The sequence below is a fragment of the Quercus lobata genome, chromosome 10 (genome assembly GCF_001633185.2).
Source record: "Quercus lobata isolate SW786 chromosome 10, ValleyOak3.0 Primary Assembly, whole genome shotgun sequence".
Taxonomy (NCBI): Eukaryota; Viridiplantae; Streptophyta; class Magnoliopsida; order Fagales; family Fagaceae; genus Quercus; species Quercus lobata.
This window is the reverse complement of record NC_044913.1, coordinates 47,358,100-47,383,488: the sequence shown is the minus strand read 5'-3', so window position 1 is coordinate 47,383,488 and position 25,389 is coordinate 47,358,100. Positions and strand designations below refer to the sequence as shown.

At 33.6% G+C, this 25,389-nt stretch overlaps 3 protein-coding genes across 6 annotated transcripts; all 3 read left to right on the top strand.

The window, feature by feature from the left end:
- The first annotated feature begins 2,367 nt into the window (after positions 1 to 2,367).
- Positions 2,368 to 4,187, top strand: LOC115964858 (probable pectate lyase 5). Its single transcript, XM_031084092.1, has 5 exons — positions 2,368 to 2,388; positions 2,465 to 2,589; positions 2,711 to 3,460; positions 3,594 to 3,732; positions 3,922 to 4,187. The coding sequence occupies exons 1-5, from the start codon at positions 2,368 to 2,370 to the stop codon at positions 4,180 to 4,182; spliced, it is 1,296 nt and encodes a 431-aa protein (XP_030939952.1). The 3' UTR covers positions 4,183 to 4,187.
- Positions 4,188 to 6,061: 1,874 nt separating this feature from the next.
- LOC115964857 lies at positions 6,062 to 8,210 on the top strand. Its single transcript, XM_031084091.1, has 4 exons — positions 6,062 to 6,116; positions 6,244 to 6,334; positions 7,109 to 7,976; positions 8,061 to 8,210. The coding sequence occupies exons 1-4, from the start codon at positions 6,062 to 6,064 to the stop codon at positions 8,208 to 8,210; spliced, it is 1,164 nt and encodes a 387-aa protein (XP_030939951.1).
- Positions 8,211 to 12,897: 4,687 nt separating this feature from the next.
- Positions 12,898 to 23,899, top strand: LOC115963421. Of its 4 annotated transcripts, XM_031082415.1 has the most exons (8): positions 12,899 to 13,847; positions 15,676 to 15,731; positions 19,730 to 19,839; positions 19,948 to 20,107; positions 21,336 to 21,428; positions 22,357 to 22,488; positions 23,043 to 23,096; positions 23,665 to 23,899. In XM_031082415.1, the coding sequence occupies exons 1-7, from the start codon at positions 13,073 to 13,075 to the stop codon at positions 23,091 to 23,093; spliced, it is 1,377 nt and encodes a 458-aa protein (XP_030938275.1). In that variant the 5' UTR covers positions 12,899 to 13,072; the 3' UTR covers positions 23,094 to 23,096; positions 23,665 to 23,899. The 4 variants fall into 4 exon arrangements, with proteins under 4 accessions (XP_030938276.1, XP_030938275.1, XP_030938274.1 ...); XM_031082416.1 differs by lacking the exons at positions 23,043 to 23,096; positions 23,665 to 23,899 and adding an exon at positions 22,607 to 22,665 and having other exon boundaries at positions 12,898 to 13,847; XM_031082414.1 differs by lacking the exon at positions 23,665 to 23,899 and having other exon boundaries at positions 23,043 to 23,183.
- Positions 23,900 to 25,389: the final 1,490 nt, after the last annotated feature.

Here is a 25,389-nt window from a genome sequence, read left to right as displayed (position 1 = left end):
GGTGTGTAAGCATGTTTCGTTGATAAATTATACCTTTAGGAGAAAGTCTCTTTTCTAACAGATATATTCAAATACTAACGTAACAAGTCATAAGTAAATGCTCTAAATTCAACTTGTTGACAAGAGTTCTTGGTATTTCCAAAACATCTAGGGTTCAAAATTTCAAATCTCCCCTCCCTGGTTATAACCACACACACACACACACATACACACACACACAAAAAAAAAAAAAAAAAAAAAAAAAAAAAAAAAAAAAAAAAAAAAAAAAAAACAAACAAACAAACAAACCTAGGGCAAAATTAGTGGACCAACTTTAACAAAATAAGTATAAAAATAAATGACATGACAATCATTTATTTGGTTATTCTCGTACTTTTATTCATTTATTAGGTTATTCATTGGTATGTCTATCATATGAGACTTCGTCATACTTTTTACATCTTCCGGACCTTGTTTATTTCTTCTTCTTCATTATCTTCTTCTTCTTTTATTTTTTCTTTTTTTAAGAACCATTGTTAAATGCGACAAAGATAAGGTAAGAATACATATGTAGGATTACCTTTAATTGTGTCATTGTCTTTGTGATTATATTTGGTTATCTAATTGTGTTACGATTAATATACCAATTTTAGAAGTAAGTTTTTCTCAAGATAAAGAATTATTTGTAGTCTAGCCTTGTCAAATACCCCTTCTTTTGTGATAAGGATTAGGATGAGTTCACTACTAAGCTCATATTCATAGTATGAAATGGTAAGAAAAGACAAAGGCAAACATGCATTATCGCATTGTCTTGTGGTCAAAAGTTATTATTCTTACAAAATGTATTACGAAACCATGATTATCAAAATCGCGATCTGGATCGTAGGATCGCACGATTTTACGATCCCACCTCACCAAAACGATTAGAATCGCACTAGGATCGTAAAAATGGTAGGATCGTGTAGGATCGTATAGGATCGTAGGATCGTATGGGATTCTACCAATCCTACCGATCCTACAAAAAAACATAATTTTTTTGTTTTTTTTTTTTTGGATAAATTTTTTGTTTTGATGAAGCTTTAAGGATTTTTATTTTTTCATGTTGTGATGGTATGACTTTTTATTTTTTATTTTATAAAATTATGTCAACCTAAGCAAAAGTTTTCTAGTTTCTAGTTCACTTGAAATCAAAATGAAAGAATGTTTCATCATTTCTAAATGAATAATTTGACTTGGCTTTGCTGCATTTTAAGCTATAATATTGTTAAATTTGTTTGATCAATATACTAATTTGTGTTCTAATATTACTAAAATATTTTTTTATATATATAATTTTATCAGTTATGCTTGTATTTGTATATAGATTGATTGCTTTTTTTGAGTATACTCTTTAATTGTTGCTGAGTGGTATAACTTGAATAGTTGAGTGTGAAATTGTATCTTGATATCTTTTACAACTCTAGTATACAAATATATAATGTCTACATAGATGATGAAATGAATGATGATGACTAGGAATTTAGGACGGTGGTTATAAGAATCTTAGAATGGGAATAATTAAATATTCACTTTATCTTAATATTCATCTTACTTTTGGATTTCATATTGTAGTTAGCTAGTTTCCATTTGCTAACTTATTTTGGATTTCAAATTTGGAACTTAGAACTTAAAAATATTTTCCTTATGTTTTGATAAATATTTTGGTATTTGGTTGCTAATTAAATATTTATTGAACTTTTTAGGTACATTAAGTCAAAACTTAAATATATTTGTTTCGTTAGTATAGACTTAGCGATGTATGACATGCAAATTACATCATATGGTGCAAATCTAAGTTTTTTTATGGATGAATTTATAATATACGTAATTATTCAACATACAAAGTCATTATCAATGTGTTTTTTGCTTTAAATATGAAAATATGTAGGATCTTACGATTCACGATCCGATCCTACGATCTACGATCTCACCTACCTTCAACGATCCTACATAGGATCCCGATTTTGACAACCTTGTACGAAACACCCAAAAATTAATATTATCACATTATTATTACATTAGTTTGTAATTTTTTTTAAGTAAAATTAATATTAATTTTAACAATTTTCATCACAATTTAGTAAAGACGTGGACTTTATATATATATATATATATATAGACAACAGATTTAACTAAAAAAAATGTAAATATATAAGTCACATTACTAATTTATATATATATATATATATATAAATATATATATTTAGACAACAAATTTAATTATAAAAACCTAAATATATAAGTCACATTACTAGTTTTTCAAAATCCTTAATTGTAGATAAATTCTACTTTTAGTTTAAAACGGTTCTACATTATAGTACACACTATCTCTAGTTCTATATAAGCTACATGGCTCCTTTCAATTTCTTTGCACAGAACTTTTAATTTCTTCAAATTTGGTTTTCTCTACTCTCTCTCTCTCTCTCACTCACAATTTCTAGCAAAGAATAAGAAATGGCAAGCTGTAAGCTTGCTCTCTCTCATTACCATTCTCTTCACTCTCCTAATCCCAACCCTTATTGCCTCTAGCCCAGTTAAAGACCCGGAATTTGTAGTAAAAGAAGTACAAAGGTAATAAATAAACTATTTATGTTACAATGTTACCTTAAAAAGAAAAAGAAAAAAATCAGTTACTTTAGTTTTTACAGTTGAGATTCTACATTTTTAAAATGTGTCATTTTTTATATGGCAGGAGCATCAATGCCTCTTTGACAAGGAGAAATTTGAAGGGAGATTCCTCTTGCTCAACTGGGAACCCAATTGATGATTGTTGGAAGTGTGACTCCAATTGGGATAAGAATCGGCAGAAGCTAGCTGATTGTGCAGTTGGGTTTGGCAAGAATGCTGCTGGTGGAAAAGATGGTAAGATTTATGTGGTTACAGATTCCAGTGATAATGATGCTGTAAATCCCAAGAACGGGACTCTAAGACATGCTGTGATCCAAGATGAACCATTGTGGATTATATTTGAAAGTGATATGGTGATCAAATTGAAGGTGGAATTGATTATGAACTCGTATAAGACCATTGATGGTAGGGGAGCTAATGTGCACATAACTGGTGGTGGATGCATTACTATTCAGGACATAACTAACATTATAATTCATGGGATAAACATACATGAATGTAAGCCATCAGGGAATACTAATGTGAGAAGTTCCCCAGGTCACTTTGGGCATAGGGGTGTTTCAGATGGTGATGCTATGAGCATCTTTGGTAGTAAACATGTTTGGGTGGACCATGTCACACTTTCGAACTGTGATGACGGTCTGGTTGATGTTGTTGAAGCTTCATCCTTGGTTACCATTTCAAATAGTTTATTTACACAACATGATAAGGCTATTTTATTGGGACACGCTGATGACTACACTGCAGACAAGAGCATGAAAGTCACTATTGCCTTCAATCACTTTGGAGAAGGGCTTACTCAAAGACTTCCAAGGTAAAGTGCCAAAAGGAAAAAAGAAAAAAGAAAATGTGTAAATTAACCTATCAATTTAATTGGTTTGGTTTGTTTGTTATCTAGTTGGTACATTGTGATGTTTTAACATATACTTTTTCACATTAATTTGCAGGATTAGGCACGGGTACGTCCATGTGGTGAACAATTACTACACCAAGTGGAAAATGTATGCCATTGGTGGGAGTGCTTCCCCTACCATCCTTAGCCAAGGGAACAAATTTGTTGCTCCAGATGATGAAAAAAGCAAAGAGGTAAAATCCCCTTATTTATTATTCAATTGCTTACTTTTTCGGAAAAGTAAATGCATCATTTTTAACTTGGGCTTCTCACTTTTATTATGTACTACCAATTACAATATATCATATTCTTGAATCAAGTTGGTCCAAAATTATTGCATTTATAATTTTTACTAAAATTTATCATATTGTGAACTTGTGCAGGTGACCAAATACGAAAATGCACCAAAAAGTGAATGGCATAAATGGAATTGGAAATCTGAAGGAGATGAATTTCTAAATGGTGCATTTTTCACAGCCTCCTCTGGAATTATTTCTTCCTCAAATGCTACATTTTTCACATCCTACTCTGAATCTAGTTCTTCCTCAAGCGCTTCCGACATAACTGCAAAAGCATCTTCTCTTGTTCCCAAACTTACAGCTAATGCGGGTGCACTTAAATGCAAGAAGGGTTCTGCATGCTGATTTGTGATATCTCTTAAACATAGCTTAAAAGCCTTTTAGGGTCAAATACTTTTCTCTAGTAGAGATGTAACTTTTTTTTTTTCCAAAATTTCACAATTTTTAAAAATAAAGAATTGTGAAAAGTTATTTATTAAAATAACAAATTGTGATACTAAAGATACATTTCTTCACTAATGCACAGAGCATTACAAGATACATTGGATTTCCTAACTGTTGTCTCAAGACTTGTTGGAGGTAACTTGGAGATCAAACCAAACCAATAATGCTAATAATGTCTATTTTGAAGCAAAAGAGTTGATGAGAATCATAATCTTCTCAAACTCAATAAGTTAATATATGTTAAATATTGTAGCCCAAGTGACCTAAACTAATTATAGGATCTACGTACTTGTAGAATAAGTAACTTAACCTCCTGTCAATCTATGTTTAGTCTAGGATTGTTTAAATATTCTCTAATATATAAATTCTACATTAGGTGCATTGTATCTTCCTCATCACTATCTTCCTCATCCTCTTCGCTATTTCCCTCTCCATGGAGATGCCATCTAGTATAATGATTTGTCATCCCTTTCCATATGAGGTCTCCTATAACCTCAACTTGTGTTCTTCCATACCTATTGTTACAATCATTACAAGGACATTTTATCTTCATATCCTCTTCTTTGACACATTGAAATGCAAACTCAACAAACTCTATTACTTCATTTGCATATTCCTCACACGACCTATTAGAAAGATTGATCCAAGATTTATCAACCGTCATTATATCTACACCCTCGAAAAATGATATCTCATCACACATCTAGGTAATTTTGTAATTAAAAAATATATCAATTCTAAATTATGATGAATGAAAATTGACAAATTGTACTAACTACACATATTTTGGGCACTGGTTCAATATCAAGATAGCAACTGTCTGTTATCAAATAATAAACTTGTTTTTATAGATACAAGATAAACTTTTTGAGGGAATTTTTTGACCCAACCCACCATGGTGGGTCAAAAAAAATTCAACCCAACCCAACCCAACCCAACCCAACCACGCACATGAATTGGGTTGGGTTGGGTTGAACCCATGGGTTGGACAATTTTTTTTTATTACTATTATAATTAAATTGAGCAGAAAAAAATATATCACACTGGCCACGTAAGTTGATAAACAAAATATACATTAATATATAAAATAATATTCCAACTTAGTTGTAAACAAAATATGTTTAAGTATCCAACTGAGTTGATAAACAAAATATAAATGAACTATAGAACTAGTATCCTAATTCACTTATAAACAAAATATATATGAGTTCTTAACTCAATTATAAACAAAATATATCTGAAAATTTTAAACTTTTTTTATTAATTATATAATATATTTAAATATATATTAAAATAAATAATAGGATTTATATTATATATGATAGTAGGAACCGAGGAAGTGCTTCACAGTTGGTTAAAAAAAAAATTATTAAATATATAATATATTTTAAACATATATTAAAATATGGGTGGGTCGGGTCGAGTTTGTAATTTTATAACCCAAACCCAACTTGACTCTCTATTAAAAAAAAAATTAAACCTAACCCAACCCACCAAGCCCTAAAAACCGACCCAACCCGCTAGGTCGGGTTTGGCAGGTTGGCAGGTTTTCTACACAACCCTACCTTTTAATATATAGAGATATATAGAGATATCTATAACCTATGTTTGTCTCCCTTTGTAGCTTTATAGACAAAGAACAGTCAAACTCATAAAAAGACAAACTATAAAATACTAAAACATAAAATTTGGCTAATGTGTTGGCTGAACTAGATGCGCAGCTTGTGATTGATCTGTTAATGAAAGATGAGGGGAAGTTTTTTTTTTGAGAAACCTAACGATGAAAGATGAGGGGAAGTCTAATGGTAATGATGTAATTATTGCTGATTACAGTGGTGGGCTACTAAAGATCCTGAGAGTTCGAATCTAGCACTGCTATAGGGAAACAAATAAGTGTGCTGATGCTCTTGCTAGAAGAGGCATTGTACTTTCTCAAGATTTTGTAGTTTTTCGTTCCCCCAGCTGATGTTGCTCTTTTGGCTAGCCTTGATGTTGTGGGAACCATGTATGAGCATAACTTGCTAGCAGTTGAGATGGTGTACCCTACTTTTTGGTTGTTGTCACTTTGAAATTTGAGGTTTGGAGAAACTATACTCCACCCTAAATTTGAAGGAAAAAAATATTTTTTTCCACCCTTGACATCTGATTGACACAATTTTATTAAATTAATATTAAAAATGATGTGTACTAACATGCCGTTTGCTTTCCAAAATTATCTTATTTCATAATTAAAATTCATTTATTTAAATTTTTAATTAAAGAATATTTTAAAATATTTAGAATGACTCTTTATTATTTTTCTGTTTTTCAACAGTTCTTAGACCCAACTTCAAAGAGTATTTTAAAATATTTAGTTGACCATGTTTGACCAAATATTTTCCAATTTTGATCAAGTTTCGCAAAATTTTCCTCACAATCCGACCGTTTGATTGTTGTCATACTTCACAAACACTAATATATTAGCACATTCTTCCAATCCAACGGTTAGATTTCCGACGGTTTTTTGTAGTCATCAAAAATTTTTTGTCCCAAATAACAATCTTTTTTGTAGTGAATAAGCATACACACCCTTTCTTTTTGTAAAAGCAATGTGAAGGTAAGTGTAAGCTTAAAAATAGAAGAGATAAAAGTCCCATTATGATTGACTTTTCACTCGAGTAGTAGCTCAAAACATAACTTGTGTAACATGAATCAAATTCCACTAAAAGAGCTTTCTTTTCTCTCTCCCTAGTAGGAGTTTATTTCCACTCGTTTGAATACGAGTTGCTCCATCCCTAACCTTCCGTTTTAGGGGTTGTATAGTTACTCTTTTGTTCTCTTTCGGAAGGAGCCAAAATTTCCTGGTTAGGGATCTAAGTATTCTCTCTAGCTTACAGAACTTGCAACTCACAAAAGAAGAAGAAGAAGCTATTCCTATCACTGTCACAAACTACTCAGGCCTCTTTGAAGAATGTTCCCTAAGTCTTTTTGGGCGGCTTCTCTCTGATCGGCAACAGAACCAACGTGGTCTGAAGAACACCCTTAGATCAGCATGGAAAATGGGTTCAGACATAAGAATTGTGGAAGTTGGAAATAATATACTCCAATTCAAGTTTAGCTCAAAGTATCAATTGGAGTGGGTTGAGAGGTGTGGGCCTTGGAGTTTTGATAACAACCTCCTCTTACTCTGTAAATGGAAAAAAGGGCTGACTTCCACAAATATTTCTTTCATCCATTCTCCCTTTTGGGTCCAAATTTGGGGTCTTTCTTTTGAGCATATGTCACAGGAAGTTGGGGAAGAAATTGGAAGCAAGTTAGGTAGATTTATTGAAGTCGATAGGTGTTCGTGGCAATCTGATCAGGCAAAATTCATAAGAGTCCATGTGGAGTTGGAGATTGATAAGCCACTGAGAAGAGGTGCTTATATTGCAAGCTCTGATGGTGAACGACTATGGCTTACGTTCAAATATGAAAGGCTACCTACTGTTTACTTCATTTGTGGGAAGCTTGGGCATGATAATAAACATTGCCCAACGTCTGATGTATGGCAAAGTGCTGGCCATCAATATGGGGACTGGTTAAGGGCTGGGTGGACTGCAAAAGTGGCAGCCAAAGAAAGGAACTCGAGCAAGGATACGATCCGAGTTATCTCCGATGAGCTAGAAGTGCAGCGAAAGACTTGGCTGACGACTAGTTCTGCTTTGGCATGTTTTGAGGTTTAAGGTATTGAGGGCGAGAAACAAAGCTTGGAGAAGGGTGATACTTGGGGAAGCGATAACACCACATGTGTGGATGGACAGCTCGCTGGTGACATACGAGTCTTCAGTGGATTTCCAGAGCAAGTAATGAGTGAAGCAACAAGGCAAGTTATGAGTGTTTTGGGTTCTTGTGAGAAGTCACGTGATCATCTAAGGCATGATATTTCAATTGAGCACAGAGGCATGGGCTAAAAGGCCCTACTTCACAAGGCCCAAAAGGCTCTATTTCTTAAGGGAGCCCAAGTACTAAAGCTCCTTTAGATAAGAATGAGAAAGACCGCCCAATGAAGAAGAATGCAGCCAATGCTGTCCAAGTTGGTGTAATTTTTCAGGCCAAAGCTAATGAAAAAGGAAAACAGATTTTAGGTAAAGGCAGTCTGAAAAAAGTTGCCTGTGCGAAAGGAAAAGCAAGCAATGATCAAACTCTCGCCCAGATGATGGAGATAGGAACAAAGCGCTTGAGAGCGAAAGAAGCTTCAGAGGAAGAGAACAACTGGGCTCCTAAGAAATTTTGTGAACCGGTCAACTCGGGTTTAGCTGACTCTGTCTTTGAGCCAGTTTAATTGGCTACACTTTTCGATGCTTAGTTGGGATCCTTGGGCTTTTCTTGTTTCTATTAGTTTTGTCTACTTGAACAGGGAGTTCAACAGGACAGTATATAAGCTTTTTAGTTGGCTAGTGTGTATAAGGTTAATCTTTTTTAGGTTTGGAAGGGACCTTCTTTGTTTGTTGTTCCTGCGCTGGCAGTTTAGTAGCTAGAGGTCTCTTTTCTTCTTTTGTCTTTCCTGTTGTACTTCAATTTCTTGTGGCAATGAATCTTTGTTCCCCATCACCAAAAAAAAAAAAAAAACTTGTGTTTTGAATTTTGACCCTCTTAGCAGGCCTTTTAAAATACAATTATCTTGGACCACTGATAGGGGGTACTTGAGAAACAGTGTGTGGGCTTTCCACATGGACAAAATGGCCATATACCACCTTTTTTGGAAATTTTTAGCAAAAAAACACTGTTTCGGAAATAAATAGCAAACTACCACTTTTTCCAAAACTCGAGTTTCAGAAACTCGAGTACCTCATCAGTTCTGCCACTGTGGCACTGCTGAGTTGGATTTGTGCGATTAAAAAAAATTATGTGGTACTCGAGCTTGGTAAACTTGAGTACCATTTACACAATGCTCGAGTATGCCAAGCTCGAGTACTTTTTATAAATAAAATGCAAAAAAAAAAAAAAAAAATTTACACAGTACTCGAGTTTGGTAAACTCGAGTACTGTGTAATTTTTTTTTTTTTTTTTTGTTTGGGGATAAACAACAAATAAACATAAAGATAAAAATAAGTAGCTTTTTTATCTATGTTTTTATTTATTTAAAAAGAAGCATTGTAAAATATAGAGATTTTAATTTCAAAATATGAATTTAATTTCTACATTAATTAAAATTGTTCATTGTTTTCTCATAAAATTTTTTCACTGTTTTCTGTATAAACAATTTCTACGATTTTGCATAAATTTATTTTCTGTTCACTATTTAAAAAATTGTTCACTGTTTTATCATAAAACACCTAGTGAAATCGTGTTTTCTAAATTTAAACGCCAAATCTGAATGCTTTTTCATGTTTGAATTTAACAATAATCGAATATATTTTTCTTCTTTGATAAAATCTGTTTCTACATTAATAAAAATTTTCCTCTGCACATCATATTTACTGTATATTCAAATCAGCTTACTGCATTCATAAAATCTGTTTTCTGCATTAAGTAAAACTATTCACTGTTTTCTCATAAAAATTGTTCACTGTTTTCTGCATAAACTATTTCAAGCATTCTGCATAAAATTATTTTCTGTGCAGCATTATTTAAAAAAGTGTTCACTCTCTTTTTTGCGTGAATTATTCTCTGTTCACTGTTTAAAAAATTGTTCACTGTTTTCTCATAAAACACCTAGTGAAATCATGTTTTCTAAATTTAAAAGCCAAATCTGAATGCTTTTTCATGTTTGAATTTCACAATAATCGAATTTGTTTTTCTGCATGGATAAAATCTGTTTCTACGTTAATAAAATTTGCTCTCTACACATCATGTTTACTATATATTCGAAGCTACTTACTGCATTCATAAAATCTGTTTTTGGCATTAAGTAAAATTGTTCACTGTTTTCTCATAAAAATTGTTCACTGTTTTCTGCATAAACTGTTTTTAGCATTGGCGCAATTATTGTTGAAAACAGTGAACAATTTAAAACTATGTACTAATGTACTAATCATCTTGAATTGATGAAAATTTCAAAATTGTTGAACGTACAAAATCGTGAAATCTTAATGGGAAATCGAAATTGTTGAACGTACAAAATCGTGAAATCTTAATGGGAAATCGAAATTGTTGAACGTACCAAATCGTGAAAATTCAATGGAAAATTGTGTACATTAGATGTACAAATATTTTGGACTTGTTGAGAAATTTGATTTCATTGAAAGTACAAAATCGTGAAAATTCAAGAGGAAATTGTGCACATTAGATGTACAGATCGTTCAAATTTGTAAAAAACAAAATTTAGATGTGCAGATCGTTCGAATTTGTTGATTGTATAAAAACTTGAAAGTACATAATAAAATTGTGTGAATTAGATTTCAAATTTTTCAACAAATTCGGACGATCAGTACATTAGTACATAGTTTTCCATTTGATTTTCACGATTTTGTACATGTAACGAATTCAAACTTTTCAACAAATTCAGAATATCTGTACATCTAATTTACACAATTTTATTTTGTACTTTCAAGATTTTATACAATCAACAAATTCGAACAATCTGTACATCTAAATTTTGTTTTTTACAAATTCGAATGATCTGTACATCTAATGTATAGAATCTTCTCTTGAATTTTCACGATTTTGTACTTTCAACGAAATCAAATTTCTCAACAAGTCCAGAATATTTGTACATCTAATGTACACAACTTTCCATTGAATTTTCACGATTTGGTACGTTCAACAATTTCGATTTTCCATTAAGATTTCACGATTTTATACGTTCAACAATTTTGAAATTTTCATCAAATCAAGATGATTAGTACATTAGTACATAGTTTTAAATTGAATTTTCACGATTTCACACAATCAACGAATTCAAACTTTTCAACAAATTCGTACTATCAGTACATCTAATGCACATAATTTTTCCTTGAGTTTTCATAGTTTTGTACATTCAATGAATTCAAATTTTTAAACAAATCCATACGATCTATACATCTAACGCACATACTTTTCCATTGAATTTTCATTATTTTGTACTTTCAACGAAATCAAATTTGTCAACAAGTCTAGACTATCTGTACATCTTATGTACACCTTCACAATTTGGTAGGTTCATTGATTTTCCATTGATTTTTCTAGACTTTCTACATTCAACTAATTCTAACTTTTTTACAAATTCGAATTTTTCGAGGTATTTACCATTAGGTGATTTATATGAATCATTCATTTTTCTTTCACGGAGTTTGTCCATTATTCATATGGTTACTTATTTAAAAAAAAACACAAAAACCATTTAAGTGCAATAATTGCACCAATGCTAAAAATAGTTTATGCAGAAAACAGTGAACAATTTTTATGTGAAAACAGTGAACAGTTTTACTTAATGCAAAAAACAAATTTTATGAATGCGGTAAGCAGCTTCGAAAATACAGTAAACATGATGTGTAGAGAGCAAATTTTATTAACGTAGAAGCAGATTTTATCAATGCAGAAAAACAAATTCGATTATTGTGAAATTTAAACATGAAAAAGCATTCAGATTTGGCTTTTAAATTTAGAAAACACAATTTCACTAGGTGTTTTATGAGAAAACAGCGAACAATTTTTTAAATAGCGAACACAGAATAATTTACATAGAAAAGAGAGTGAACAATTTTTTTAAATAATGCTAAACAGAAAATAATTTTATGTAGAATATTTGAAATAGTTTATGCAGAAAACAGTGAACAATTTTTATAAGAAAACAGTGAACAGTTTTACTTAATGCAGAAAATAGATTTTATGAATGTAGTAAGCAGATTTGAATATTCAGTAAATATGATGTGCAGAGGGAAAATTTTATTAATGTAGAAACAGATTTTATCAATGCAAAAAAATATATTCGATTATTGTGAAATTCAAACATGAAAAAGCATTCAAATTTGACGTTTAAATTTAGAAAACACAATTTCACTAGGTGTTTTATGAGAAAATAGTGAACAATTTTTTAAATAGTGAACAGAAAATAATTTATGCAAAAAAGAGAGCGAACAATTTCTTAAATAATGCTGAACAGAAAATAATTTTATGCAAAATCATAGAAATTGTTTATACATAAAACAGTGAACAATTTTTATGAGAAAATAGTGAACAATTTTAATTAATGTAGAAATTAAATTCATATTTCGAAATTAAAATTTCTATATTTTACAATGCTTCTATTTAAATAAATAAAAACATAAAAAAAAAGCTACTTGTTTTTATCTTTATGTTTATTTGTTGTTTATCCCAAAAAAAAAAAAAAAAAAGTTTACACAGTACTCGAGTTTACCAAACTCGAGTACTATGTAAACTTTTTTTTTTTTTTTTTTTTTTTGCATTTTATTTATAAAAAGTACTCGAGCTTGGTATACTCGAGTATTGTGTAAATGGTACTCGAGTTTACCAAGCTCGAGTACCACATAATTTTTTTTTTAATCGCACAAATCCAACTCAGCAGTGCCACGGTGGTAGAATTGATGAGGAATTCGAGTTTTTGAAAAATGTGGTATATGGCCATTTTGGCCAACATTGCTAACTAACGATATTGTTCGGAGGTTGGTGTCATTTTACAAATATTTCCCCTTCTACAGGCAAACAAACATATATTTCTCCTCCAGCCATCATCAAGGAGGAAACAAGTCAACAACAACGACAAAAATCTCTACCTATACAGTCTATACTGAGCTCCCATAATTCACAACTCATTCAGACAAAAATCTCTTTAACCCCAAACCTTCACACTGATACATATACTACTACTCTATAGTCTATACCAAATTCATTTATGAACTCTGCAAACACACTCATCTACACTCCCTTTTCTCTCTCGCAATACCAATGCCACCACCACCACCTCCTCCTCCATATCTCTTGCTCTTCTTTACCCCCAAAACGCCGCCGTACTTATCGCCGGAACCCCAAACTCTCTTCCCCCTTCACCACCACCACCCCCACCACTATCGGCACCACCTCCTCTTCCTCCGACAGCTCAACGCTCCAAACCGTGATCGACCTCAACCAAACCACGTCGTTCCTCCACGCCAACTTCCAACGCTTCATTTCCTCTTCACTCGACGCTTACCACGACTTACGAACCCTAATCACTCTCGACGATAACCGCCGAATCCTCGTCTCTTGTCGCCGCTCGACTGTTGTCTTCGCCGGGAATTTGGTCCTTTGTAGCTTCGTTCTCGTTTTCGCTTTTAGGGTTTTGGGGAAATTAGGGTTATGGCTTATTCGGGGCCGGTCCGGGTTGGGAGATTCCGGGCCGGTCGTGGTGCGGAGGGACCGGAGTCTTGGGGGAAGAGAGGTTGTTGTTGCTGTTGGCGTTGGGAGAAAGGTCAAGGAGAGGGAGAATTTGAAGAGGGTTTCGAGCAATCCGTTGTCGCCGGCGGTGGCAGCTTCGGCAACCAATGTGGGAGTGTCGGAGAGGGTTTCGGGGACTCGGGTTCGGCCCCGGGAGAAGAAGTTGCCGAAATGGTGGCCGGTTTCTGTGCTGCAACCGGGGTTGGTGCTGAATGCGGAGCAGTATCAGAGGGAAGCCAACTGGTTGATTCAAGGTCAGTGCTTAGTGGTGATTTTGGGATTTCTAGTGCTATGATTGGCATGAATTTTTAGTTCTACTGCTAATTTACATATATTAGAATGGTTTAAACTGCTTATTTGATTGTGCCGAGTAATGTTGTGCTATAAACATGAATTTTGCCTAGGAGATTAGTCTTATTATCCTAATAAACTTCAGATACAATACTATTAGGAGGAATGGTATGGACTACTGTTTGGTCTGTAAGAAACAACTAACTACTCATATTTGAGTGAAGATTGCACCTTGTTGAACTGAATCCAATGGAATTTTTTAAACAAGGACCATGACACTGTTTATTTATTTTTCTTTTCATGACAAGTATTGGGGTTATAAACCAGTTACTTTATTGAGGAACTGGTGGTGGAGATTTGGAGAGGAAGGCAATTACTTTTTGGACACTGAGGAAGTGCAAAGGATTGGGATGTGATGCATTCATGAGTTGTACTAGTTATGTGGTTGGGGATGGTGATAGGTTAAGACTATGGCATGATATATGGTGCAGTAATGGTGCTCTATAAGAGATATATCCTGATTTGTACTGTATTGCAGTGGGAAAAGATGCATCTTTATACTCTTCCTTGGAGCATCTGGTTCGAGGAGGGTCTCTATCATGGAACATCAGTTTTGTATGTGCGTTCAGTGATTGGGAATTGGAATAAGTCAATCTTTTATCAACACTCTTTACTCCAAAATCCTGCAGTTGTGCTCATGATCTTTTGAGGTGGACACCTAAAGTTAATAGTGAGTTTGATGTCAAATCCTATTATAAAGTCCTTTGAGGGGCCAAGTATGTAATTTTTTCTTGGAAGAGTATATGATGCACAAAGTTACCAAAGAAAGTTCTTTGGACTACAGTTTTGGAGAAGATTCTGATGGGGGAGAATCTGACTGGAAGAGTTATCACTCTGGGAGATTGGATTGTATGAATTGATGTAGTAGCAAGACAGCGAACCATTTGATAGTTCATTTTATAGATGCTTGTGAGTTGTGGCCTTCATTTTAGCTATGTTTGGAGTTCAGTGGGTAATGCCAAAGAGGGTTACTGTTGTATGACTATTTTTCTACTTAAAGGTAGGTTGATATCTGAAATTGAAAAGGAGATGTCTCATGTGTATTTAGAAGAGGTCATTGTCTGGAACAATTCTAAAATGTTTGGCTGCCAAGCACAGATGTTTCATTTCAAGTCTTTTGAGCAGTCACTTCAAGCAAAAAATGTTGAATGGTGGAACATTATCCAAACTTTCATTCTTAGGACTCCACTTAAGTGGGAGCAGCACTGGGCAACGATCCTTAGTGACCATTGTGGTTGTCCCATTTCTTGACGAAGTTCCAATGTGGCATTCCTGCTTTGTTGAGGGCTTAGCACCAGTTGCTTGCAGAGTGATTCTTATTTGACTAGGTTGGGAAGGGAAAGGGGTAGTTGGTGTTTAAGAAGGGGCCAGGGTCAGCCTTTCACTTTCCTTTCTTCAGTTGAAGTCTTGAAGAATGAACTTGGTTTACATTTTTGCCTTCAAAGACCCTTACACAATAGGAAAAGCCCAAAATGATTAAGGCCAAACTAAGGCCTCAAATTTATGCTAATTTCTTTTCCTAACTTGCCAATGTGTTTTGTCGTTCTGATTGTTATTTGATATAACTCTTGTGGTTTTATGTCTATTAGTATATAAATATTTTCACAAGCTTGGTCTTAGTGCTAGAATTTTGCCTTTGTTGTAGGTAAACAAATGCATTTCTCAAATTTTCATGTTGTTTATGGTCATTCTATACTTCTTCAAGTTGCAACTCATCCACTTGATTTCCAGTGATCACGGACAATAGAATCAATGGGAGGGACATAGTGGAGGATGATATAATTCAAGTCAGTACTTCTTTTATGTGATATCTTTGATTGTCAAATATATGCATATATAATTTCACTTAGTTTTTCCATCGAAAAATTCTTTTAGAGGCATATAATTTTATCCATTTTTACCAGCGAATTTGTTTTGAGTTTATAAAGTTTAAAAAGAAAAAAATGGAGATAATCTGTTTGGTTTGTCTAGTAAGACACATACATGTGAGATAAAGATGTATGGATGTATGGATAGTGAATACCTAAATAAATAAATACAATTTCATGTCTGAGTATTGATAAATGGATGGCATTTTTAACTTATCAAAAAAAAAATAATTGGATGGTTATGTTTAGGCACAAGCATGCCTGTGCATGTGTATGATATGATACGGGAAGTGCAAAGAGTTATTTATTGAAATTTAGTTTTATTTAATTTTGGAGAGTCAATTGTATTTTATTTAAGGTCGTGATAGTTAATTGGTTATTTTATTAATTTTTTGGAGTAAGGTTATTTAAAAAAAAAAAAAATGGGATTTCCCAATTCAGATAGTATTAGGGTTAAGTCTTTAATCTATATAAGCATAACATTGTACTCTAAGTTTTAGTTTGATGATTAATAAAATGTCTCTTGGAATTCTCTAATGGTCTAGTGTTGAACCTTAGATGCTAACTTCTAGAGGTTTATTCTCTCCTGCTTGGTGCTGGTTCCAAGCAAGCCTAGGTGCTGACTTCTAGGTTACCTATTCTTTATTTTTTCTGTTTTTTCAATTTTATTCTGTTATTGTTTTGATTTTGTCCTATGTCAAATTTAGTATCTGAGCAAATATCTGATTAATTAGTTTCAAGCACTGTCGTGCATCGCCCAAAAAAAAAAAAAAAAAAATTGAAGCCCAGCCATGCTGGTGACCCCACACAATTTCCTAAGTACCCATTGCTGTTGCCATCGATGACTTGAGAGCCCCATTTGATCACTCCTTGTGTCAATGGACAAGCCTCATCTTCGTCCCGCAGCCTCAATTTGGTCTTCGCCCTTAAAATGGCATTGTGTTGAGTTGGATGGCCCTGATCATGTTACTGCTCTGGTTGCCTTGTCACTAAAGTTTCACTGAATGCATCTCATCGCTGACTCACCCTTCGTTCTCAATTGTAAAGTGACAAAGAAGCATAGGTTTGTTAGCCAGACCTTATGACTGCATTGTGCCACCACCAGAGCACCCAACTCTGCTTCCCAGACTACACCTGATCCATCGCATGATATCACCAGACTTTTTAGCTCTCGTTCATTGTTCAGTGAGCCCTCACTTGCCTAGCAGCAACCCCATTCCCTCAACTGCTGCTGTTGTCAAGAAGCCACTCAGTGGTCAACCATTCTCACAGATTAATAACCTATCAGATACTCTAGAATGGAAACCCAATCAAACTCTACCCAAATCCAACTTATTAAACACAAACTTTTACTTGACCCAGTCAAAAGAAAAAAGACAGCCTAGACATCCCAATACTCAGTCTGACCCATTACCTAAAAAATAAACCAGGCCCACTCACATCACCCCCTAATCCACACAGTTAAATTCCTTATCTTCAATAGGTGCACTTGCCGAATGCTCATCAAGGCCCACACAATGACCAGTCCATAATACATAAATCAACAGCCCAGGTCAACAGTCCTGGTTCTTGTCACAATTTTTTGTCTGGAACTTTATTTTTGGTTGAATTATGGTTATGTTAGAGGCATGTACTTTTAATGGTCATCAATACTCTTGGCTGTTTTTGATGACTAAATAAAATTTATTGACTAAAAAGAAGTCACCTCCAAGTACATGGGTTGGGTATTAAAGTTGCATCACAACTCAGTTAAAAATAAAACAATAAAAAAAATCCAGTAAATTAGAGAAATAATGGCCACTTAAAGCAGCTATCCAATCATATAAAATGTGTAAATTTTTTTTTCAGATCCACCATAGGTTGTTCAAGACCTTTAAATGTTTGGTTATTCCATTCCTTCAAAATAATCCACATGATGCACAAAGGGATTGCATTTCAAGTATCACCATTATGGTGCCTAGAAAATTGCCCCTTCCAACAGGCCATCAGATCAACTACCCTTTTACGCATAACCCACTGAACCGCACCCCAAATAAGCACAACACTTTTTGTTGGCATCCAACAATCTTTTCCTTTTCATTTGTTCTAATTTATGTGGGTTGATAAGATTAAGGAACTCTGCCTGCATATCCAACTCCCAATTTTGAAGAGCTAGATAGAAAGTAATATCCATTGGAGATAACCTGCATTCCAACTCACACACTCTGCAATAGTGGTGTAGTGTTGATGTGGAAGTACAAGTACTGATTGCTACAACGCTACAACGAGAAGAGCATATTGCATCACTATCACAGCCTGATGGAATACCTAAAAGGGCAAGGATTTGCTGCAAACATGGTTGCAGCAAATCCAGCATACATGATTAAGTGGCAACTAGTGGGAGTGGCAAGTGTCCCTAGGTCATGTGCGCACATAACCGGTTAAGATGACTAACAGTGTGAGTTTTTGCTTTAAAACCATTTTCTTTATCTAATCAGTTTCTCTCTCTCTCTCTTCGTCCAAGCCCTCTGTCTCTCATCCTTTGTGCCACTGCCCAGCCCTGCCGCTTCCCTCTCCACCAGCCTCACTCCGCTAAAAAGCACCGCTCCAGCCAAACCCATACCCATTTCAGTTTAAGACACTTGCACACACCAGTACCCAGCCACCATCAGCCTTAATAAAATCACCACCGCCTGACCCAGCCACCATTGCACACATCAGTACCCATTTGGGCCTTCTCTGCTTGACCCAACCCCTTCACTGCTGCTCAAAATCCCAAACCACCACATCTCAAACCCAATTTTGCCAAGATAGTGAGACACCATAAAAACCACAGCCTCTGCCACAAAATTCTCTGCCAAACAGCCACAAAAGCTTCTGCCAAACTCCACAGATTGCAAAAAGCCACCATTGTATAGATTGTTCAAAACCATGTTTGCAGCAAATCCTTGCCCTACCTAAAATGTGTTCTAGATTTAATTTAGCCTGTTGAAGTGTCTGATATGTTGCTTACTGCTGAGCAGGAAGACTTCCCACCTCTGAATGGGAAGAAAAGTTAAATTAGGGAGTACACGTGTTGTAAAAAGTGAGTTTGAATCATCTGCTATTGGTCAACCATCTATGGTGCATGAAGTGACAAAGTTCGATGAAGTGGAAATAATTGATACAATGGTGCTTTATGAGGATCAAGAGAAGGTTGTATCATTTGCAAAGATGATGCCACACATTGATTTTGTAATTTTTTGACAAATTTAGTGATGTGGCAGAATGCAAGTTTTCTTTGTAAATATTAGGTATTCTTAATAAAACTAATGTGCATATACAAGATAATTAATGAATATATATATATATATATATATTTTGACAAGTGATAATTAATGAATATATATATATATATATTGACAAGTGATAATTAATGAATATATTGGATGTGCTTTATATCTCTGACTTCAACCTTTTTTATATATTATCTAAGTTCATGATTTAATATTTTTTATTTTATTTTTTATATATAAATAATATGTTTTATTGAATCGGAAACATCAGGTACACAGGAAGTGTACTAGATGAATCACCACATTATGATCTAAGAGTACAATGATCCATAAAATCTAAAAAATTAGAGAAAAGATATGTCACTGAAGCCAGCAGCCACTCAAATAGAGTTCTAAAAAATTGTTTCTTCAAGTCTAAAATAGTCCGTTCACACCCCTCAAAGGTTCTTGCATTTCTTTCATGCCATAGACACCACCACATCAAACAATGTGCTTCTCTTGATTTTATTTTGCAGAATTTGAAAAGAATTGCATAATAAAATTCACTTTATTAATGATGTAACTTTTTTGCTACTATTGTAACATGTAATTACAATTTTTTGCTTTTAGTAACTGATATTTCCATAATGCATTGGACTCTTCTTTGCCTGTATGGGTGAGCAGTTACGTCAAATATGCAGGACATCTGGAGTACGGGTCTCCTTTGACACAATAAATACACGTGATTCCTTCTATCGTGCTTCTGTTGACTTTGTTCTAAATGTTTGCAGCAGGTGTGTTTTTAGACCTGCATAAATGAAACAATTTAAATATATGCTACTTCCAGTATTTATCTGCACAAGTTTTCTTCTGGTGTTGTAACTTGTTCGGGAATACTGCAGGGCCCCGAGTCATTGTACTTCTGTTCAGATTGATGGTGAAGATGCTCGGCAATTTGTTGCTGGGCTTGCTGAAAACATTGGACTTGAAAACATTCGTGCTGCAATAATTGTGTCAGCAGCTGTTGCTGCACGTACTCGTTCACGGTTTTTACAGGCGTGGGTAATTTTTCAGCTCTTCTTATGATTCAATTTTATATATGGTCATAGAATAAGAGCTGGTGGGGAAGTGGAGAAATGCATTGAAGGTATTATGTAACTAGCATATCTATAAAGTTTTAGTGAAATATCTATTAGATCAGTTCATGGCCTGTTATGATCTATGGTAACAACAATGATATGGTAGTCCCATTTCTGGGTTGGCTGTGGATTCTCACTAGATTAGTTAGGGTCGGCCATGTGTATTATTTTCTTCCTATCTATTTTATTTGAAGTTATACTCTTTGTTACCTTTTTAATTGACATGTCTTTTTTTACTACTATTATTATTTGGGGTCTTCCTCTACCCTTTTTCGCTCTCTTAACTTGAATTAATTCACTCTTCCTTAAAAAGTTACATTCATTTAAACTAAGCTGGGATGAGAATGTTGACATGGTTGTTTAAGAATAATAGGAAAAATATGATAATGAATTCAGTCATATGGACAATGGAACAGATGTCATATTGATGGTTTGTTCATGTGTGGGGAGATTGATTAATGCATATGAGAAAGAGTAATTTAATTTAAGTTGACAGAGTGAAAAGAGGTAGAGAGGCAAATCATGTGGTTGATCTCTATTAGTTGATAGGCTGAATGATGGGAAAGAAGCACATGTGGTTGACTTCAATTAGTTTATGAGGACCATTGAATCAGTCCCAATTAATTGGGATCAAGTCTTGGTTACTTTGTGTTTTGAACTGAGAACCTGTTTCCTCTTTGTTGTTACCACGACTGTAATAAGTTCTTTGAGGGATTGATTGATTTGGAGGGAAAGAAATGGTATACTTTATCTATATTTTATTTGAATTTTTCTATATGCTTGCAATGGCTTATTAAAATCTTCCATATAGTGATCATATTATTTCTAAAAGCTTGGGTACAAAAAACAGATTTTTAAAAATTATGGGACTTAAGCACAGTGATTAATATTCCATCATTTAAGAATTATTGTCGTGATTTTTCGTTGGAAACCTAAATTTCAATAGTCCCTGTCAATCTTAAAGTATTTGTGGTAGCCTCACTATAATTCCTACATTTTTTAACCTCAACATTCTTGTCCTTTAGTGCAGTTCCTATGTAAAGAATTGTGCTTTCCTTTTGTCTTTATTATAATAAATAATAACTAATAAAAACAATTATAGTCCTTTCTTCGTTAAATTAATGTTTTATGTGATATCCATTTCACCTCAGGCTTTGGAAATTCAAGGCAAACATGCTGAAGCAAAATTAGAACTGTCAAAGATATGCCTTATGCTGCGGATATTTCCTCCCGAGGAGTCCTCTGTATGTGATTTGGTTTTCCTATATTTACTCTATGAATTTTAGAAATTTCACTCTATAATTGTTTCTTTTTGAAATATATTTGTGGAATTTATCATGGTGATATATTGAAAAGCATTCTTCTTCTTGTATTTTCTGAGTTGAAAGTGTCTCTGATTTCATATGTAGTTAGGAACACAAACACACTCAATTTCTGCTCAGTTTCTTGTTATATATAAGTTCACTTGTGGCTGTGTTTACCTTTGTGGTAGCAGTCTTTATAATAGTTCTTTGGCAGGTCTTCTATGCACATGATTAGATCATATTAACTAGTTGGTACAAGTTGCAATATCTTGTACTTGCTTGTGTCCACAGTTTGGTAACTTGATATGGTTCTAAACAAGCCCATTCTTAAGCTTTTCCAGAGTTGAAGCTGCAGTAGCAACTTTGATTTTTTGGTCTTTAATTGGTTGAACCTGAAGGTTCTTATTATAGTGTAGATGCTTAGTGAGCATAAGTGTAGAAATATTGGTTGTAAGGACAGCTTGTTGAATGGTCTATTTAGTCTGTCGTTAATGGTCTGTATGGTGGTCTTTGAGATTGCCATACTGTTGGCTAATCAAATACGGAGCAGTGAGCATCATGGCTGCACTTTCAAAAGGCTGATTTTTTTTTTTCCTTTTTTGGGTATGTTTGTGTGTGTTTTCTTAACCATTTTCTTTATATGGACTCTGGGCCATTTGTCTAAAATCAAATTTGTGTGCTTTTGAATGGGAGTTATATAGGTCAATGACTTATGACCAATCCATACATGATAATGCAGTCTAGATAAAAAAATTTGTGGTCGTCTTGGTATAACTGCTTTAGGATTCCTTTAATTTGTGCATGCAGTGGTTTTGTGAGGAATCACCTCTAGGTTTCTGTGTCATTCACTTTGAATGTGTTTCTGCAGCCTGAGATGGAGATGGTGGCTCGAGGCTTGGAGAAACATTTGAAAGTGGAACAGAGGTTATTTCTGTTGAATATGCTTGTTGGGGTTTGTGGTGAAGAGGGTCGTATAAGTGCAACAGAAGCTCTCGGTTTGGTACATCCTTATATTTCTCTCTCAACAAATAGCAAATTCTAAATTTTAGGGAACTTGTTTTTTTTGGTATAACTTAAATTATTTTGACAAAAAATACAATGTTTTGTGTTAGAAATAGAGGCAGGAGTAACACAAATAACACAAAACCAATGAAGTTGATGGAGAAAAGGGAGCTGGGGAGGGGGGGGGGGTGTGGGGGGGGGGGGGGGGAGAGAGAGGCTACTTTCCATTCAGAAATGCCACACTTTTGGGGCTCTAGTGGCAGAAATGAGAATGGAACTCATCTTCAAAACTTGTTTCAAATACCAATCCAAATTCCATGAATGCACAAAATGCATTTTAATGTATCCTGCGAGTGGGTCTCTTTTAGGAGATTAGGGTAAGTGTTTTTGAGAATGACAGGCTAATATGTTCAGCAGCATTCATCACTCTTCTTTTGCTAGTTTGGAAAGTCAGCATTTCTACAAGCAGCTTCTTAGAGTTTCTATATGCAGCTTCTTCTTCTTGTGTGTGCGTGTTTATTTTTCTGAACTTTTTCACCTTCACCTTTGTAGGTGCCCTCTCAAGAAGGTATTGGCGATGGGCAGGAATGCAAGTATACATGAAAAGTATGTAGCAACATATTGAATTGTAAATTCTTTTGAATAAATTCTTTCATGGGTATATAAATGTATATCTGCTCAGTTCATATCTCATTGTTTTTTGCAATATATATATATATATATATGTATGTATGTATGTATGTATGTATGTATGTTTTTTTTTTTTTTTTGGAAGGGGTTGGGGAGGATAGGTGATCAATTATCTTATTCTAATGCCACTTGTGACTCTGTAGTTTACAATCTCAACTCATTTTAGTTCTTTTTCCTCTTTTTTAATTAACTACAGGATAATCTTCCTTGTAACAATTATTATGGCCACACTAGTTTTAAATAAGCAATAATATTCTGCCCATCAGGTTTCCATTCAAGTGAGTTATCATACCATACAATATAAAGTTTTGCAGAATTTATTTCGGTTAGGAAAATTGATTGAAATAGCAACACCTCAGCTTGTCCTTAATGCCATCAATAAATGTGGATGAAAGCTGTTATTAAATGGCCATCAAACCTAAGGTAGAAATGAACCATTCATAAAAAAAGAAGAAGAAGAACTAATATCCTTCCAATATTGCAGGTGGTATCTTGTACCCTTTTCGCAACAGATGTCTCACGTGTGGTCTATAGGCATGTGGCATCTGCTTGCAACTGATGCATGCGTAAGATAAGTTTTCCCAATCGTAGGGTTAATATTACTTGTATCCCTTATGGTTTTGATCCCACAAATTAGGATTCTTTTAACTTGATATATTTAATAAACCCCTCTATACTTATCCAGTTTAAAAGTTGGGACAGTTTTTTTTTTTTTTTTTTTTTTTTTTTTTTTTTTTTTCAATAATTCGATAGTTGGGGTTAGGGGGAATTTGTACTTTGGATATTTCTGTTGAAAATACTAAAAGATACCAATTAGTTGAATTACAGGGCACTTGACTGGACCGTTCATACTTGGTTAAGAAATTTATGTACTTCCCAAGTTAGAAGTCAATTTATATTTTAAGTGTTTTTGGATATAGTATTATGTTAAAAGCTAGTTAAAATATGGTTGTAAGATTTAAAAGGTTGCATATAGTCAAATAAGCCAAAAAAATAAAAAGCAAAAAAGCTAAGTTGTGAGAATGCATTTTTTTTTTTTAATCCAGATATAGTTTTGAGTTAGTGTGCATTTAGGTATCTCATTAGCTTTAGTTGCTTATTTGCTAAGTATGATAAAAAGGAAGAGTTGTTTTTTTTTTTTTTTTTTTTTTTTTTTTTTATAAATAGTTTTTATGCTAAATGTGTGACAAAAAGTTAATAGTTAGTTTATTTTCTAAAAAAAGATAATTTTGTTAAATATTGTAATAAAACAAAGAGACAAAGATCAAAAATTTAAAAAGCTTTTTTTTCCAAACAAACAATATTTAGTCTTTGCACTCCTTTTTTGAATCAACAAAAATCATGTTTCAAAGACATGATCCAGTGTCAATTTGAAATATTGTCTCGGAGAAATAATCCAAGTCTAAAGGCCCTAGAAAGCTCAATCTTGCCAAGACCTCTATGCTTCATCTACAATTATGAACCCAATTTGCATAAGGTGTGTGGCATCATGCCTTGAACACCCCATTAATTATATTGATACGTTTGAAAGGGGTTTACCTTTTTATTATTTATATCAGTCTGAGCTTCCGTAACAACTACGGACTACTCATTAGATAATAAATCATTCAACTTGAGAAAAAGTGGCTTTTGAAGAAAGGAAGTCATCTCCTTCGCATTTATTGTTTTCATCTATTAACAACATTTCATTTGATATCTATTTTGGTTTCGCTGTTTAATTTGACCATTTATACAATTGAATGAATATAATCCACTTATTTTTTTCATTAATTGTAAAGGAAAAATAATATATATTTTAATTTAAATTTCTTTTTATTATTATTATTTTATATTTGACCATATTGTTCGATGAGAGATCATTTGTTCAACTAGTGATCCAATAATCTGACTCTTTAACTAGATTAATAATACTTATTTGTCCTTACTATTCCATCAATGACAACTAGTTCAATTGGTGACTTAATAACCCGACTCATACCCCAAATTAAAAATTGTTTTTAAACCAAAGAAAAGAAAAAAGAAAAGGGATTCATGATTTTATAACTAATTAATTTATTAATGTAAAAAATAAATCTAAAAATTTTAAAACTATCTACATTTATATTTTTGAAATTATAAGATTTTTTTTTTTTTCCCTTTCCTTAAAGAAAATTTATAAGACTTTTTATCCTGGGACCGACTTTGGTTAGTTTTAAAATTTGTTTTTATA

What these genes read in the sequence shown, in the direction of transcription:
- LOC115963421 (XM_031082415.1), top strand. Translation starts at nt 13,073, where the DNA reads ATGAACTCTGCAAACACACTCATCTACACTCCCTTTTCTCTCTCGCAA. An exon ending in TGGAGGATGATATAATTCAA is followed by an intron (nt 15,732 to 19,729) that starts GTCAGTACTTCT and finishes ATGGGTGAGCAG; the next exon opens with TTACGTCAAATATGCAGGAC. An exon ending in TTCCTCCCGAGGAGTCCTCT is followed by an intron (nt 21,429 to 22,356) that starts GTATGTGATTTG and finishes GTGTTTCTGCAG; the next exon opens with CCTGAGATGGAGATGGTGGC.
- LOC115964858 (XM_031084092.1), top strand. Translation starts at nt 2,368, where the DNA reads ATGGCTCCTTTCAATTTCTTT. An exon ending in CTTACTCAAAGACTTCCAAG is followed by an intron (nt 3,461 to 3,593) that starts GTAAAGTGCCAA and finishes ATTAATTTGCAG; the next exon opens with GATTAGGCACGGGTACGTCC. An exon ending in ATGATGAAAAAAGCAAAGAG is followed by an intron (nt 3,733 to 3,921) that starts GTAAAATCCCCT and finishes GAACTTGTGCAG; the next exon opens with GTGACCAAATACGAAAATGC.
- LOC115964857 (XM_031084091.1), top strand. Translation starts at nt 6,062, where the DNA reads ATGAAAGATGAGGGGAAGTCTAATGGTAATGATGTAATTATTGCTGAT. An exon ending in ATGGTGTACCCTACTTTTTG is followed by an intron (nt 6,335 to 7,108) that starts GTTGTTGTCACT and finishes CTCTTTCGGAAG; the next exon opens with GAGCCAAAATTTCCTGGTTA. An exon ending in CTGCTTTGGCATGTTTTGAG is followed by an intron (nt 7,977 to 8,060) that starts GTTTAAGGTATT and finishes GTGGATGGACAG; the next exon opens with CTCGCTGGTGACATACGAGT.